The sequence below is a fragment of the Procambarus clarkii genome, chromosome 16, assembly GCF_040958095.1.
Source record: "Procambarus clarkii isolate CNS0578487 chromosome 16, FALCON_Pclarkii_2.0, whole genome shotgun sequence".
In the NCBI taxonomy this organism is placed as follows: Eukaryota; Metazoa; Arthropoda; class Malacostraca; order Decapoda; family Cambaridae; genus Procambarus; species Procambarus clarkii.
Genome location: NC_091165.1, coordinates 29,993,816 through 30,012,398, shown reverse-complemented (window position 1 = coordinate 30,012,398; position 18,583 = coordinate 29,993,816). Strand labels below are relative to the sequence as shown.

General features: G+C 40.2%; 1 protein-coding gene across 1 annotated transcript; it reads right to left on the bottom strand.

Annotated features, from left to right (window-relative positions):
• Positions 1-4,425: 4,425 nt before the first annotated feature.
• Positions 4,426-10,639, bottom strand: LOC138365314 (uncharacterized protein DDB_G0290301-like). Its single transcript, XM_069325604.1, has 2 exons — positions 10,505-10,639; positions 4,426-5,091 (listed from the first exon to the last, which is right to left on the bottom strand). Exons 1-2 carry the CDS (start codon positions 10,637-10,639, stop codon positions 4,426-4,428), a joined length of 801 nt encoding a protein of 266 aa, XP_069181705.1.
• Between the last annotated feature and the right edge of the window lie 7,944 nt (positions 10,640-18,583).

Sequence of the window (18,583 nt, the reverse complement as noted above, 5' to 3'; positions counted from 1 at the left end):
TTCTCTCTCTCTCTCTCTCTCTCTCTCTCTCTCTCTCTCTCTCTCTCTCTCTCTCTCTCTCTCTCTCTCTCTCTCTCTCTCTCTCTCTCATCGACCGGTGGGAAGCCCCGTAATGAGGGGGAAATGTGAGAGATGCAGAAGATGAGGGCCTACCCTGCCCTTGTTTCCTGGCTAACACAAAACATGTAATGTATTACTAGAATGAATATATATATATATATATATATATATATATATATATATATATATATATATATATATATATATATATATATATATATATATATATATATATATATATATATATATGGATATCCTCATTAAACTTTGCAGGGTGACTGCTGGGTATTAAGGGACTGTGAATGCTGAGTAAGGGTCCACCCCTATTGCCTGGTTTTAAGAGGAAATGTCGGCTCCCACGGCGACCCCCTATCAAGTAGGTGGAGATGAAATGATGGCCTCCGAGTCCCATAGTGTTTTCTGATATATACATAATAGGGGTCGGCCCAGTCATCGACGTGTCCCCCCATCTAGATTAGGCATAAAAGGAGGGTACTACCTCCAGCTTGAAAAGGGACCCATAACCTCGGAGAAGAAGACAAGAACAATTAGAAGGAATGTTGTAGGTCCCTCCTCACTAACGTAGGTTTATGTCCGTTTGGCCAAGAATAAATAGTGGGATAATATAGTTTTATATAAATGTTTTATTGTTTTAAAGGGACGAAACATGAGCTTCACGCTTTGAATGATAATAAGGAGGGGGTCATTAATGTTCATTTAAAATCATTTAAATGAGGGTCATTTAAAATTAATGTTCACTGCCGTCTCCTGTAACATATGTGATGTGAGATTTATTTCATCATACTGTCGTAACCAGAGTATTTCAATAAAATATCTATAGAGTAGTAAGGTAAGGCAATTATCACGTGTAAGAGCTAAGTTATTATGGTTGCACAGAGCTTACGAGAACATAGAACACGAATAACTTTCACGTTTATGGTATTCAGAAAATCTCTTAATTGTACGATAATATAGATGTTGTTACTAGAAATCCCACAAAGGGGAGAACAAAGTAGTTTTGTCACCCGTTTTATTAGACTATTCCGTACAATATCATAATTTCTAAGGTTATTATACACTCGGTGGTAATGCCTTAACCAGTCCAAATATTTTTTTTAATAATCCTAGAAAAAAAGAGGCATTGCCACAACAATATTTTGATCCATCGACTTATTGACAATAAAAGTAATTCTCTAATACTTTAAAATACTTCAGTATGAATGTGGCAGGAATGCTTAGTGTGAAGACGCCCAAATACAAGCCCTGAAACCTAGGAATCGAGACGAGAGGTACCAAAATCCCCAGTTCACAAGATCGGATCAGAAGTACCAGCATCATCTAAGATCAGGAGACGAGATCAGAGATACGAGCATCATCTGAGACCATAAGATCAGATCAGAGGTGCCACCTTACGATACTTTAAAGTTCCGTGTAGAAAAGCATAAACATTACAAGCCGGAGAAGCCATTACATCTTTGGTAAGTGCAGCTAGTTCTTATACTCAAAATCTAACCGCAGATCAGCGTAATTGCTTTTTTTTTTTATCTTGGCTCAGCATACAATAACATTAAGTGCTTGATCCTCTCTCTTAAAAAAATGAGAGAGGGAGAGAGAGAGAGAGCGAGAGAGAGAGAGAGAGAGAGAGAGAGAGAGAGAGAGAGAGAGAGAGAGAGAGAGAGAGAGAGAGAGAGAGAGAGAGAGAGAGAGAGAGAGAGAGAAAGAGAAAGAAAACGAGAGAACATTCAATATTTTTTTGAGGTTACAGTGTCTAAAACCTTTCAAGAGGAGGATACTCTCTGCAATGAACCTTCGTCCATTGCAGAGAGACTTGTCAAAGCCACCGAACGTTTCAACTGTGAATAGGCAGCATAGGAAATATAAAGAACGATGAAGGCTTTACGATGAATACAAAATAATCCATAAGGCTTGACAAGAAACCACGGAGGAAATTAACATTATTACACAAAATAACAGAACCAAATTAATGATAGAAGCCTCAACAAATTACTAAACTAGGAAATCGATTTTATGTGTAATCGACGCGAGGAAGACTTCATTTATAATTAATTATAACAAAAAGAAACTTTATTTTAAGATATTGAGAGATGTAAAAATTAATTCGGTAGTGGCAGAAGATGATGAACTGGGAAACCATTAGTGTGCAGGCGATGAGTCACAATAACGTGGCTGAAGTATGTTGACCAGACCACACACTAGAAGGTGAAGGGACGACGACGTTTCGGTCCGTCCTGGACCGAAACGTCGACTTGACTTTCACAATCGACTTGAGAATGGTCCAGGACGGACCGAAACGTCATCGTCCCTTCAACTTCTAGTGTGTGGTCTGGTCAACAACCATTAGTGTAATGCCCAGGTCTGGACCACCTATTAGTTGATATGAGATAGAGACGAGAGCATGTCCATTCCTCAGCCTGTCAGACTTGACAGGCTGAGGTAGTCCTGCAGGCCTCTCCTTGACCGCTCGTCGCGGTCAAGGAGAGGCTTGCAGGACACCGAGTGTGGTCATCAAGGCTCACAACATCATTAACACCGTAGCAATATCACGTTTCACATCCTTGATGTTGACCAGACCACACACTAGAAAGTGAAGGAACGACGGCGTTTCGGTCCGTCCGAGATCATTCTCAAGTCAATTGTGAGAATGGTCCATGGACAATCGACTTGAGAATGGTCCAGGACGGACCGAAACGTCGTCGTCCCTTTCACCTTCTAGTGTGTGGTCTGGTCAACATACTTCAGCCACGTTATTGTGACTCATCGCCTGCATATTGATCCTTGATATTCGTGTATTGAATCATACTTATTTAGGAGGGGGTCTCGTAGTACAGTTGGCTTCGTTCTTGACACAATCGAGAATCCATGGCTCAATTCTCCGGAGGGACAAAAGTGGTTCCTTTCACCTAATACATCTGTTCACCTACAGTAAATAGATACCCGGGAGTTAGGCAGCTGTTGTGGGGGGGTTGAAGGGTTGAATCCTGAGGGAAGGTCAGTAGTTCAACCTTAAGGGAACCTCGTTACAAGCCTAAAGTATACATATACAGATTCACATTCTTCCTGTCCCTCACTAAATGAATTATACAGATGTCGAACACTTCATATTATTTATAACACTAGATATTCTCTGAAAATTCAGGCCAGACATGGGATGAATCCAAAATGAATGAATCATCCCTCTTCGAATTGCGTAACATTTTCTCATGTTTTAAAATATATATTTCTGCAAATACATTCTCAAAGTCAACTGCATACATATCAAAGGTCCATAGCTACGTGAATATAAATTAAATATTCACAAAAGATTAATTTCAATATACAGTAACCAACTGTTAAATAATAAGACACTTATCATTATCATTGTTAATATTATTACCATTATTGTCCCTACTATCATTATTACATTAACATTACCGTTGAACAACAGTGACAGAGGAGACAACAGAGGGCAACGGACCCCTGTCATAACTTGAGTCATTTGTTACCTTGTATCGGAACTCTCCCGGGGTCGACCCCCCCCCCCCTCACAAGTTTGGTCATTATCCAAGCACAGAAGCGGCTCAATGGCCTTGTTCGTCATCCAACCATCTTTATCAGCTCACATATATATGTCTAGCGCTCGGACAGCCCAATTTAGGTATTGCTCAATCGATGAAAAATGAACGGCTTGCATCAGCTTAAGGACCAGAGACGTCTTGCAAAGTAAGACGTATCTCCGTCTTATCGAGCAACAAAACTACGCTGCCCTAGTGAGACAATAGTTTAATTGATCAATAGCCTATACGACGCGATGCAAATTGTATGTTATTAAATCACCGTCCTATTCAGTTTGATATACACCGTTATGTACTTTACGTTACCTTCTTGAGCAGCGAAAGGCTCTCCTCATATACTTCATGGTGGAAAAGGCCCTCCGGGAGGTCCCAGATCCTCTTGGAGCCCCCAGAGGGCGCTAAGAGGAACCCTCATAAGAATCTCCATAGAGACTCACCGTGGGACCCCTATTAGGACCTAATAGATGGCACCCTAAGATCATTTAAGATACATTCAAGGGTGGTTAGTCTACTCAAATGTCATCTTGTGTTATTGATGAATCAATCAGTTCACCGGTGTTCAAAATTCTCGACTTAGATTAAATAGGTTAAATAAAAATTGTATGCTATTTTTGGGGGCGTTCAACGTCTTTTAAGAGCGGTATTATTGGCGTGATCTGAACCTTTAGTTAACTTTAGAACTGAGAAGTGGCAGACGGAACTTAAACTAGCAAACGACTTGATCTTAAGTGCCTATTAACTCGTCCCGATTTGACAAGGGCGGCTCAACGACGGGGCCGAAACGTCGTCTCTGTCATGTTACGTTTGTTGGCTTTGGCTTGTTTGTTGCTTTGGCTTGTTTGTTGCTTTGGTTTGTTTGTGCTTTGGTTTGTTTGTTGGTCTGGTTTGTTTGTTGCTCTGGTTTGTTTGTTGGTCTGGTTTGTTTGTTGCTCTGGTTTGTTTGTTGGTCTGGTTTGTTTGTGGCTTTGGTTTGTTTGTGGCTTTGGCTTGTTTGTTGCTTTGGTTTGTGTGTTGCTTTGGTTTGTTTGTTGCTTTGGTTTGTTTGTTGCTTTGGTTTGTTTGTTGCTTTGGTTTGTTTGTTGCTTTGGTTTGTTTGTTGCTTTGGTTTGTTTGTTGCTTTGGCTTCTTTGTTGCTTTGGTTTGTTTGTTGACTTTGGTTTGTTTGTTGCTTTGGTTTGTTTGTTGACTTTGGCTTGTTTGTTGCTTTGGCTTGTTTGTTGCTTTGGTTTGTTTGTGCTTTGGTTTGTTTGTTGGTCTGGTTTGTTTGTTGCTCTGGTTTGTTTGTTGGTCTGGTTTGTTTGTGGCTTTGGTTTGTTTGTGGCTTTGGTTTGTTTGTTGCTTTGGCTTGTTTGTTGCTTTGGCTTGTTTGTTGCTTTGGTTTGTTTGTGGCTTTGGCTTGTTTGTTGTTTTGGTTTGTTTGTGGCTTTGGTTTGTTTGTGGCCAGTCGTGCTCTTGTGACCTGCGTAACGCGTATCGTAATGTTGTTTATTTCCACCCACAGTTTACAGACAACGTTTAAATGCTATGCTGGCGGGATTACTGATCAATTAGTGAATGTGCCCCCGATCCTTGAGCCAGTGTAAGCTGGGAGGTGTAATCTATTGATCATGTAAGCAGAGGTTCACAAAATGCGTCAGGTGAGTGATCTGTTTCAGTACCCTAAATCGTTCTCACTAATTGGCCCAACTACTATGGCTGGACGGTAGGGGGGGCGGCCTCGTTTTCATGCAGGTCGGCGTTCAATCCCCGACCGTCCAAGTGGTTGCTCACCATTTCCCCCCCCCCCTCCTAGTTTCATCTCAGATCCTTATCCTGATCCAGAATGGCTTGGAACTTTCTCTTGACAATTCCCTTTCCTTGCCTTTCTCACTAATTGGTATTCAACAACATTTTAGCTGTAGTATTTTAAAGTTTATAAAAGTGGTCCAGGTGGTCCAAACTTTATGATAAAAATGTTAATTGCTTTGAACTAATAACTGAGAGTTTTACCAGCTGTTGTAATGGGTCAGCTGATCCCTTCGGCTCTTAAATGATTATTCTCATTGGATAATTTAGCTTAAGTACCATTGACTCCATTGGACAGTTCAGGTTATGTTTCAGGGTCTCATTGGACAATTCACCTTGTGTTTCATGGGTAGGATTTAGTCAATTAAGCCCGAGTACTCTAACTGGTCAATTCGACTTTTACACTACGGTCTCACTTAACAATTCAGTTTGAGCGGCATGATCTCATTGGACAATTAAACGCGTGGACCATAGGTCTAACTGAACAATACGACTTCTAAACATCAATCTCACTGGACAATATATCGACGTTCTGACTGGACAATTCAGCTTGCGAGGGCCCGAGGGTTCAAAACCTGCCCTGTTCAGCACGGCTGACCTGACCTGACCTACTCCGCTTGTTCTAGTTCCCTTATATTTATGCGTTGTTCATATACCTTTTTACCCACGTTTGGGAATATTGAACTGGGGGAAAAAAAATAATGTAAATCCCAAAGAGCGTTTTTGTGTTTGCCTGACGAAGGAAAATTGACATATTGAAAGGTGTAAAAATAGGCTGAAAGAAAAAGGAATATAAAGAAAAGAAATAGAAGAGCACAATACACTTGATTGATCAATTAGTTACGTAAATATATTCATTCCCAGACCGACTCGTATCTGGAACAGGTTTGCTCATCACGAGGAAATACACTCAAGTGATCGTGTGTGAAGGCTCCAGCTCTTGGTTCATCCCATTCCCTTCTGAAATGTTATTTAACATCATAAAAAAATGTTTAGTGCTTGGCAATGGATACAGATGATAGACTCATCCAATAATTGAGCTTCTATAGACGTAGACTTTAGATTAGCTGATGTAGGATAACAGATTTTAACTCGCGGCTTCATTGGGAATATCAGCACAATTTCTAATGAACTCTAGTCCTAATTTAAAAAAATAAAAGAGAGAGAGAGAGAGAGAGAGAGAGAGAGAGAGAGAGAGAGAGAGAGAGAGAGAGAGAGAGAGAGAGAGAGAGAGAGAGAGAGAGAGAGAGAGAAAAATTACAAATTTTTTTTCATTCTTAGCATTTTCTCCTGATAATTACCTTCCTTACCTAGGAAGTTAGTAGCCTCAAGCACATGATGTTATTGCACAAATTGATATGCACGATCAACAAAAAATAAGTTGCAATAGAGAATATTTTAGGAGCTCCATTTGAGCTACTAAGTGTAGCTCAAATGGAAATAGATACAAAAACAAACTAGATTTTTCAAAATCAAATTTTGTTTTCAAAAGTCATAACATTTTAGTAAACAAGAGAGTACTCTAAACCACCAATATTACAAATAAGTTACGCTGAGATACCCTAAATTGTAAACTCTTTATCGCTGAATCTTTTTAAATTTGTTAAAAAGGATTCCATCTCTTCTCAGTACTATCAGCTGGCTCGACGGTTTACTGGGAGGTGATAGAACTTGATATCTATCTAGTATCTGACAAGGAAGGAATTATCAAGGGAAACACTGAGCAGTTTACAGTTTACTTGATAGTAAACTGCAAACAACGTAGTTCCCGTGCAGATTAGTCAGGGCACAGCGAGAGGCATGGCTCGTCTTCTCAAAGGTAAATTATATTTTCTGAATCTTCAAGTAACTCAACAGTATAATCCTCTTCCCAAGGAACAGATACGACGGCCTCGCTTCACAAGTACGACCCTACAGGAGAAATACGACCTTACAGCTTAAACACGACCCCACAACCCTACCCACGATAGTCGTAACGGATCCCTAATTCCTATTAGTACCAATGAACTGTTATCCTAACTGAACGTACAAACACATCAAAATGTCAATATATGTGAGTCCACCTCCCAGCTGCCACTCTCTCTCTCTCTCTCTCTCTCTCTCTCTCTCTCTCTTTCATCAAAATCAGCTCACCCCCAAGTCCGCCACTCCTGTCACCATCTGTTCACACTCAGAATAAGCGATCAGAGCCGGTCTCTGAGTCGTCCATCACTCTGATTGTCTCCTTGAGGGTAATCAATTCCCTATCAACGTGATTGACACTCATCTCGTTTAAGGAGATTTTCTCTTCTTGGAGCGAGATTGTTCAGCCTCGCTCAGCCACAGCTAGAAGAGTATGTTTGTCTGCACTTCTCTCCTCTCTTCTCAGACACTTATTCTGTTCCTCTGTGCCACTTACTGCTCTATGTTCCGACACTTCAACCTCATCTCTTCGGGGGTTTCTTGATGTGTTCTTGAGAATGTTACAAAGTTCTTCAGTAAAACTTCAATGATTGTAATGAGGATTTGACGTATAAACTGTTGTCTCTTTTACGAATTATTTGCTGTATATTTTGAGTATGAATTGTTGTATATTTAGCGCATAAATTTCTGTATTTTTAGCGCATGAATTGTTGTTTGTGTTGCGCATAATTTGTTGTATTTTTAGCATATAAATCATAGACTTTTTCGAATAAATGACTGTATTTTTTTTTAAATAAATTGATGTGTCTTTAGCGCTTAAATTACTGTATCAGTCCTTGTATCGCTACAGCCGTAGGAGCTGAAAGCTTAAAAGATTTCAGCGTCGTTTTTTATTCAGATTACAGTGAGAATACAGTAAATAGTTTTCCTGTCTGCTGTAACTTGCTGTCAACCTGTGTACCAGTCGAAATGAAAAACTTTCTAAGTTGTACATTATTGAAAGCGTCACTGATGTGCGCTCATAAGCTACTATACAATAGTACAATACATATAGTATTGTACTACTATAGTACAATAGTATAATACTACATGATAGGCTACACCCATAAGAAAAGAAGGGGGGTAGAAATAGCCTAAGCTACTCTATCCCTTTGAGATGTATTTCTTGCTTATCTCAATAAACATACTTGAACTTGAACTTGAATAAGAAAAGTCAATTAGTCAATGGGGCAACTTAAATTAATTTTTTTTTGTGTGTGTTTTTACTGCTATAAAATTAATTGTTCTGGGTCACTATAAGCACAATAACTGCATGTGTGTGTGTGAAATTACCTAATGGTAGTTACAAAATGAGAACTACGCTTGTGGTGTCCCGTCTTCCCGGTACTCTTTGTCATATGACGCTTTCAAGTGTGTGTGAGAGAGAGAGAGAGAGAGAGAGAGAATGATTTTTTTCCAAGCTGTCATATCCTTCACCAAAAACCAAGGATTCGAACCCCAACCCCTATGACCAGTGTCCGAACGCCGAACATCACTGCCACAGCCTCTTCTCAATCCCACTGTTATGACATTATTCGGTATGACAAAATATCACAAGAGTTAACGAGCATCACATCAGAGGGCCTATTAGCCTACACTAGACCAGTAGGCCTAGAGTAGGCAAATCTGCTCCCCCCCCTCACACCAGCTAGTCTTGAAGTCTACTAAATTGTTGATTAGGTAATATTGTTGTTGGTTTCTCAGCAATACGGGTCATGTCTATCGCTGGTAGAACGCTCAGTGTTGTGTTGACATGATACCAGAATAGCACACGAGACGTGATATCGTGGACACAGAGGGTGATGGGTATAACGATATAACCAGACATAACTGGCATCATACCTGACACAGCTGTCTAGATATCTATCAACTGGTAGGATACCTGCCATAGCTGCCTAGATACCTGACACAGCTCACAATAAATATACCTGACATAACTGGCAAGATACCTTACAAAAGTAGCAAGATACCTGACATACCTTGTAGTAAATATGATAGAAGAAAAATAGGTCGGGAATTGGTATATTAGACAACCGACAGTTAGAAAGGCGGGGCCCAAGAGCTAACAGCTCGATCATACAGGCATAAGTGGTAAATACATATAGCACACACCCATACACGCATATATATATATATATATATATATATATATATATATATATATATATATATATATATATATATATATATATATATATATATATATATATATATATATATATATATATACACACACTCGAACAGTGTTGTGACTTAATTTGGCATGTAAAATTTATTACAAAAATATTTACAAAAATGATTCTACGAAAATGTAAATCAAAACAGAAATATGTAAACAATGAATTCAAAATATTTAATTTACACATAACTGATTGTTATTCAATTTTAACAGTGAGAAATGTTAGAGGTTCCCCGGATACAGCGGTCGCTGAATACAACGGTCGCTGAATACAACGGACGCTGGATACAACGATCAATGCACAGTGGGGATAGTACTCAAAAGTGACGTTAGTTCGACATTGAATCGGCGTTTCTCTTGGCAATAGTGACTAAATTGCATATATGTAGATAGAACACATGTTTTCAGTTCACAACCAACCTAATAAATATCACAATCACATGAATGTGGTGTCCACTCAGCCACGAGGCCCCTGTAGTGTGTGTGTGTGTGAGTGTGTGTGTGTGTGTGTGTGTGTGTGTGTGTGTGTGTGTGTGTGTGTGTGTGTGTGTGTGTGTGTGTGTGTGTGTGTGTGTGTGTGTGTACGTGTGTGTGTGTTTGTACTCACCTAATTGTGTCTGCAGGATCGAACATTGACTCTTGGATCCCGCCATGGTGTGTGTGTGTGTGTGTGTGTTTGTGAGTGTGTGCGCGCGCGCAAGAAGAGAGTGCATAAATTAAGCGTGTGTTCCGAGGCTTCATCTTCCAGCATTCATCATCTCAACACCTGTGTTTTAGCTGTGGTTCTCGGCATATATCTCACAGCGGCGGTGAGTTATGTGTGGTGAGCCACGCTGCTGTCCTCCCTCCACCACCACTACCACAATTACAACCCCCCCACACCATCATCACCACCACTGCTACCACAATTACAACCCCCCACACCATCATCACCACCACCGCTACCACAATTACAACCCCCCCACACCATCATCACCACCACTGCTACCACAATTACAACCCCGCACACCATCAACACCACCACCGCTACCACACCCTCAAAACCACTATCATCTCCTCTAAGCATCACCACCACCTCTACCAGCATCACCAGCATCACCATCTCTTCTACTATCCCCCCAAGTGCCATGTACATCAAGCCTGTTCTCACCATATCTCAAGCGTCATGTGTGTCTCACCTAACCAGTTAAGAACCTTAATACTCACCTAACTTAACGACGCCGACTAATTACCCTACCACCTTGAGAAAAGAGACCATCTGTGGCTTTTTAAATGAATCACCAAGACGAAGGAAAATACTCATCAAAAGCATATCACTAACGTTTGTTTCACGTGAAGGCATCTTTAAATCCAAATATACTTTCGAAATATAACAGCGGATGTTGTTATAGTTAGTTATTATTGGTTGTTTAGATAGACTGCTGTAGTTTTATTGGTTGAGAGCCGTGTCAATTAATACGTGAAGTTGTACACTCTTAGCTCTTAGTGGTTCCGCGAGAAGCTCTTGATACTCTTTAAAACATTTTTCTGCATGACTGAGAATAAGAGATCAATTTACAGTTTATTTACATTTTTTGGGGGGGCAGTTTTTGTTAAAATACATTGTGATACAACACTTGTTTGGCTTTTATGTAATATATGTACTGCCTTTGAGTCTCTCACAGGCCTTTGATAATCAATTTTATTGATTTTCATGATATTTTATTGGGAACTATTCAAGATTGTTCACATTTGTGTTGCTCATATGACCCCATCAAGTGAGGTGATTCGATGGAATATCTATGCCCAAGTTAACCACCGAGTGCTGTCGGATATTGGGTAAATAGTCTCACGATTACCAACATTTTTGTACAGTCAGTGTGGTTTAGCGGTTAAGATACCAGGAATGCCAAGGTGCATAGTGTTCTTAGCTGTCTGGGTTCGAATCCTTCTGGGGTGGGAAGTTTTCAGTTATATATATATATATATATATATATATTAGTATATTTTGGTAGCAGTCTTTCCTGTAGACATATTTTATTAAATATGACCGAAAAAGTAAGATTAATAATTCTAACACGAATTTTCTCAATCTTTCGTACATTATGCTTCACTGTTGGAGGTAAATCAAAAATCACTTCTCCAAAATTCATTTTTATTTCTAGTCTGACGCGACACGGGCGCGTTTCGTAAAACTTATTACATTTTCAAAGACTTCACAAATACACAACTGATTAGAACTTGCGTTTCCCTGATTTTATATCTACATTTGAGTGAGGTGGGAAGGGTGATGTGGCATTACATTTGAGTAAGGTGGGAAGGATGATGTGGCATTAGAGGATATTAATAGGGTATTAAAAGTATCAACACAAGACAGAACACGAAACAATGGATATTGAATAGAAGTGTTTGTAGAAAGCCTATTGGTCCATATTTCTTGATGCTTCTATATTGGAGCGGAGTCTTGAGGTGGGTAGAATATAGTTGTGCAATAATTGGCTGTTGATTGCTGGTGTTGACTTCTTGATGTGTAGTGCCTCGATAGCAGGCGGCTAGCGATAGCAGGCGGCTCGACGTTTGCGAGGCACTACACATCAAGAAGTCAGCACCAGCAATCAACAGCCAATTATTGCACAACTATATTCTACCCACCTCAAGACTCCGCTCCAATATAGAAGCATCAAGAAATATGGACCAATAGGCTTTCTACAAACACTTCTATTCAATATCCATTGTTTCGTGTTCTGTCTTGTGTTGATACTTTTAATACCCTATTAATATCCTCTAATGCCACATCATCCTTCCCACCTTACTCAAATGTAATGCCACATCACCCTTCCCACCTCACTCAAATGTAGATATAAAATCAGGGAAACGCAAGTTCTAATCAGTTGTGTATTTGTGAAGTCTTTGAAAATGTAATAAGTTTTACGAAACGCGCCCGTGTCGCGTCAGACTAGAAATAAAAATGAATTTTGGAGAAGTGATTTTTGATTTACCTCCAACAGTGAAGCATAATGTACGAAAGATTGAGAAAATTCGTGTTAGAATTATTAATCTTACTTTTTCGGTCATATTTAATAAAATATATATATATATATATTTAAGGAAAGCTATAATATTGCAACGTCCAACACCAAGAAACTTGCTTTCCATTCAGGGTTGGCATGTGGAGGCTGGCCTTAAGAGAGAAGTTTAAGATGGATAGTAGAGTGAGATTCAAGCTGCATATCAAGTCACTCTCGTTGCTTGAAGCCACACTCTCCCACGGGAGAATGATGCTTCCTCAACCGTAGCAGAGGTAATCTTCTCCTTGATGGAATTCTCTCAGTTGGCTAGCCTGAGAGCCTTTGAGGAGCTAGTTTCTATGATGAGTGTGATGCATGGACACACAACTATGATGTGTCCGGATATTTAGATTATAAATATGTTCAGCATTTGCATAAAGAGATAATTATGCAAATGGCATATTTTTTATTACTCTGCCATTCTAGATTGGGTACGCTATAGCGTATATTACTGAAGCAGGTTGAGCATATTTCTGACTGTTTATGGATACTAGTCATGTTTTTATGTGTGTGTGTGTACATTATTATTTATAATTATAACTATTTAAAGACCACTTCCAGGCTTACCAAAACAGAATATCTTCTAAATTTTGACTGAATATAAATCACAATTCATATATATCAGTTTCAATAAGTTAACATTCATATTTCTCAACTTTGTGAGCCACCAGCACCACAGAGGTCTGATCTACGCAAGTCACCATCCTTTAGTATAAGTTTTCCTTAAGTCCGCAAACTTTTACTTAAGGCTACCAGAGTTTCCGAGTCATATATCACAGTCTCCCTGAATATTCGTCTTCTCCTAGGGGGGCCCTCAGAGGCACCATCCATAAACTCCAGTGTCCTTAAAGCTTCCACCTAAACTCTGGCCTCCACAGTCCAGGACCTACTCCCCCACCCCCCCCATTCTCCCATGCCACCAGCCAGTCAGCTTAAAGCAGACCGGAGTGAGTGAGAGGGATGAACTGTCGACCAGTACCCAGAGTGGTCTGGTCGAGGCACGCAACCAGCCTCACTACCCAGGCCAACACACACACACACACACACACACACACACACACACACACACACACACACACACACACACACACACACACACACACACACACCCTTGATGTTGGAAGTGATGTTGTTGGTGTAATGTGTTAACTAATGTTTTGCCTTGAGGTGAATTAGTGGTTGAGGTGTAAGATTGTGTTCTGTGGTGAGGTGAGCTGGCTGTGCTAAGTGGCTCAAGGTTGCTGAGAGATAATACTGTTGTGAGGCGGTTGTTAACGTGATGAGGTGTTCTTGTGAGGCGGTTGTAAACGTGATGAGGTGTTGTTGTGAGGTGTTGAAGTTGCTGTCACTCAAGACGTCACTCAGAAAAGGCTTCTGAACTATAGTTCTGCTCTCTTAAGAAAACCCCCAAATTTCTTGCTTGACTATCACCAAACAGTTGTATTCATTAACGTCATGAAAACAACAATTCTCCACAACAAGGAACAAACACACACAACTCCACCACAGTGAACAAACTCACCACCACACCACTTCACCACAATAAACAAACACACAAACACCCAATGAACAAACCTGACCCCATACACCCCCACTGACTACATCAGCTAGAGAGACAGCCAATATTCCAGCTTTACATTATAATGTTTAATATGTCTATTGAATTCGTCTATTATGTCTATTATAGTCTATTGAATGTTATATGCTTTACTTTTGAATTAAAGCCCCTTCGGTGCACCAAGATATTAACCACTTGCCAAGGACGCAAAATCACGTGGATTCACTTTACATAAAATGGTAAAAATTAATAGAAATCAGTTTAATATTGTCTTACTCAATAACTGGTATTGATGGTGACATCAACGATGAATAATTGATGACTGCTGCTGCTGGTGGTTGAGGTTACATATGCATGGATCCACAGGTGTCTCTCCAAGAGGACAGTTGATATGCCTGTTATGCAGTCTCTCAGTCAGAACAGTTAATTGGTCCCCGCCTGTTCTGTTATATCTTCGTGATAGCAGCCGGTACACTTGTTCTGTTATCTCTACACGAGAACATTTGTCTCACCTGCCATTTTATCTCTTCACGACAACGGTTATCTCACCAGTCATGCTATCTCTCAAAAATGTCAGAAATAGACAGGCTCTTCAAATGACTACTTTTAAACATTTTCATATTTCCGCCTTAAACCTCCGTTGTAAAAAGTTAAATCCATTTATTTACAGAGTCCAAATAAAGAGCAAAAATCCCGGTAAGTTTGGTTTACATACGAGGAGGTCGAATGTTTACATACGAGGAGGTCGAATGTTTACATACGAGGAGGTCGAATGTTTACATACGAGGAGGTCGAATGTTTACATACGAGGAGGTCGAATGTTTACCATATATAATCAACCATCAAAGGACAATATTGGTTAGACCAGAGCTTTTACAAAACGGATGAGTCATTTTACTCAAGATGAATAAGTAGATGCAAAATCTTATTCAAGATAAAAGATTCATTGCGACATATTATTTGATATTTAATAGCTGAATTAACCAGCAAAAATATTTGCAATACCTGAAGACAAGAAGAGAGATGCAAGAAGCCCTAACCGTCAGAGCAACATTACACACACACACACACACACACACACACACACACACACACACACACACACACACACACACACACACACACATACATGTATTTCCTGCAATGTACTGGAGAAGACCATTAGGATACCATTAGTAACTCATCTTAGATGTTGCAAACCATGATTCCAGAGGCCAATGTGGTTTTAAGGAAGACAAGACCTGTTTCAGAGTATCATGATTTATGACAAGGTAACTACGATGAACCAGGAAAAGATGAGTATTTTGCATTTTCCTGAAATCTCAGAAGACGTTTCATGCAGTTCGACTCTAAAGGCTACTAAATTGCATTTGTAAGGATCTCTCTCTGATAGGAAAAGTCGCCATTCTTGTCATGTTCCTCACCAACGACCATGCCGTATCATACATCACAATTCTTGCAATATCCTTCACCCACCGATCCTGCTAAATTCTTCTATCCTATTCCTGTCACATTCTTCATCACCATTGCTGTTATATCCTTCACCACCTCTGCTATATCCTTCACAATCACTCCTCTCATCGAGTTAGTAAAGAAATTAGGATTTGGAGCCGGTCGGCCGAGCGGACAGCACGCTGGACTTGTGATCCTGTGGTCCTGGATTCGATCCCAGGCGCCGGCGAGAAACAATGGGCAGAGTTTCATTCACCCTATGCCCCTGTTACCTAGCAGTAAAATAGGTACCTGGGTGTTAGTCAGCTGTCACGGGCTGCTTCCTGGGGGTGGAGGCCTGGTCGAGGACCGGGCCGCGGGGACACTAAAAAAAAGCCCCGAAATCATCTCAAGATAATCTCAAGATAGGTGTTAGCCGGTGTCTCGAATATTATAAATGAAGAAATAAACTTAACAATATATGAGTAGAGAAGCCAATGTTTGTTTTAAAACATTGAAAAAAATGCTCCTCCCTTTGTTATAGTACTGGCTGAGCTACGCAAACCAATTAGGCTCAGATATATTAACCTTGTTTAATTCCTTTGCTTAACAAACCTCTACTCAATCCTCTTCAGTACCATATTCTGCCAGAGAAGAGAACTCTGACCGCTATTCTCAAGGACGCTTCTCCAGTTTCCAATATTCTGTGTTCGCTAATTATTCCATCGACACAATACTCTTCAGAGCGAAATTACATTTTAGAATCTTCAATATAACGTTGCGTCTCTGCTGAAACTCACCAGACTGTTTGATAATACATCCACTGTTGGATTATCACTGGCTGTTAAGTTATTTCCCGATTTTAATAACTCTCAAGTTCTGTATCTAACGTGTTTCAGATTCACAATGATTGGTTTTTAAACACTGAATACAGCATATGTATTCCTATTTGCCACCCTCTCCAAATGGAGAATTTCTGTTTCGAGTCTGTTTAATTCTGGTCTGATTACTGTCTACTCTGATTACCGACTTTTGTTCTGATTACTACAACTTCTGAGAACTGATACCTTTGTTTATCCTCACTTCAGATAAGTGACTCTTTGTTCTGACTACTGATAGCTCTGATAACCTTGTTCTGTCTTACAACACTTTTGATAACTAGCACCTCTGATATTTCTGATAACTTACACTTCTCTGATTTCCAACACCTCTGATTACCGACACCCGTAATAATTTGTTTAAATCCATTTTCAGTGATGTCTCCAATTCTTGTGACTTATTTTATCCAATGTTTACATGTAGTGGCCAATTACTTAATTGAACTATTCAAAAAAGCCAAATAACTTATAGAAAGTATCCCAACCTTTTTAAGACAAAACAAAACATGAAATACAGGAAAACGTAACATATAAGAGTGATTAATATATGGGGAAAAAGTATTTTGGTATCACTGGGATGAGAGAATGTGGGAATGGCTGGTATGAATGATCAGGTAGAAGTTCCGGAGGTGGAACATTGATTCGATATCGACAGGTAGCCATGAGGGTTCAGTGTATTGTTCATTGTTCATACTGTGCCTGTTTATGCTGCATGCTGTTCGCCTCTTTGTCTTCAGCTGTAATGCTTTCCTGTAGCCAATGCTCTTGTATCTCTTGGGGGTGTGTGATGGAATTTTATGTCCCCCTTGACTTCTGTGTGTGTGTGTGTGTGTGTGTGTGTGTGTGTGTGTGTGTGTGTGTGTGTGTGTGTGTGTGTGTGTGTGTGTATATGTGTATGTGTGTATGTGTGTATGTGTGTGTGTGTGTGTGTGTGTGTGTGTGTGTGTGTGTGTGTGTGTGTGTGTGTGTATATGTGTATGTGTGTATGTGTGTATGTGTGTGTGTGTGTGTGTGTGTGTGTGTGTGTGTGTGTGTGTGTGTGTGTGTGTGTGTGTGTGTGTATGTGTGTGTGTGTGTGTGTATGTGTGTGTGTGTGTGTGTGTGTGTGTGTGTGTGTGTGTGTGTGTGTGTGTGTGTGTGTATGTGTGTGTGTGTGTGTGTGTGTGTGTGTACTCACCTAGTTGTACTCACCTAGTTGTGTTTGCGGGGGTTGAGCTCTGGCTCTTTGGTCCCGCCTCTCAACCGTCAATCAACAGGTGTACAGATTCCTGAGCCTATCGGGCTCTGTCATATCTACACTTGAAACTGTGTATGGAGTGAGCCTCCACCACATCACCCCCTAATGCATTCCATTTGTCAACCACTCTGACACTAAAAAAGTTCTTTCTAATATCTCTGTGGCTCATTTGGGCACTCAGTTTCCACCTGTGTCCCCTTGTGCGTGTTCCCCTTGTGTTAAATAGACTGTCTTTATCTACCCTATCAATCCCCCTTCAGAATCTTGAATGTGGTGATCATGTCCCCCCTAACTCTTCTGTCTTCCAGCGAAGTGAGGTTTAATTCCCGTAGTCTCTCCTCGTAGCTCATACCTCTCAGCTCGGGTACTAGTCTGGTGGCAAACCTTTGAACCTTTTCCAGTTTAGTCTTATCCTTGACTAGATATGGACTCCATGCTGGGGCTGCATACTCCAGGATTGGCCTGACATATGTGGTATACAAAGTTCTGAATGATTCTTTACACAAGTTTCTGAATGTGTGTGTGTGTGTGTGTGTAGGGATGCTGAACCTCCAGACGACCAATGTGCTTGCTAAGTAACCTTTTTTCTTCTACTCCAATCGCAATTTCATTCTATTATCTACATTTCATTTCTCATGAGAGTGAGGAATTATACATTCAAGCATCTCTGTGGCTCACCGCGGTACTTGATCTCCATCTGTGTCTTTTCTTGTTACTCTTAAGTAGAACTGTCTATCTGATCTCTCGAATTCCTGGAAAGTTTTATAATTTCTTAACACGTTTCCGCTATTTAATTATCTGAGGGCAGTGACTGTAAACAGACCATATTTAACAAACAAGGAACACGAGGGAACACGAGGGAACACGAGGGATGGTACCTATAATAACACCAATG

Coding starts and splice junctions, on each gene's coding strand:
- LOC138365314 (XM_069325604.1), bottom strand. CDS start 10,639: ATGGTGATGCTGGTGATGCTGGTAGAGGTGGTGGTGATGCTTAGAGGA. Junction 5,092..10,504: donor TAGCAGTGGTGGTGATGATG/GTGTGGGGGGGT, acceptor CGCGTTACGCAG/GTCACAAGAGCACGACTGGC.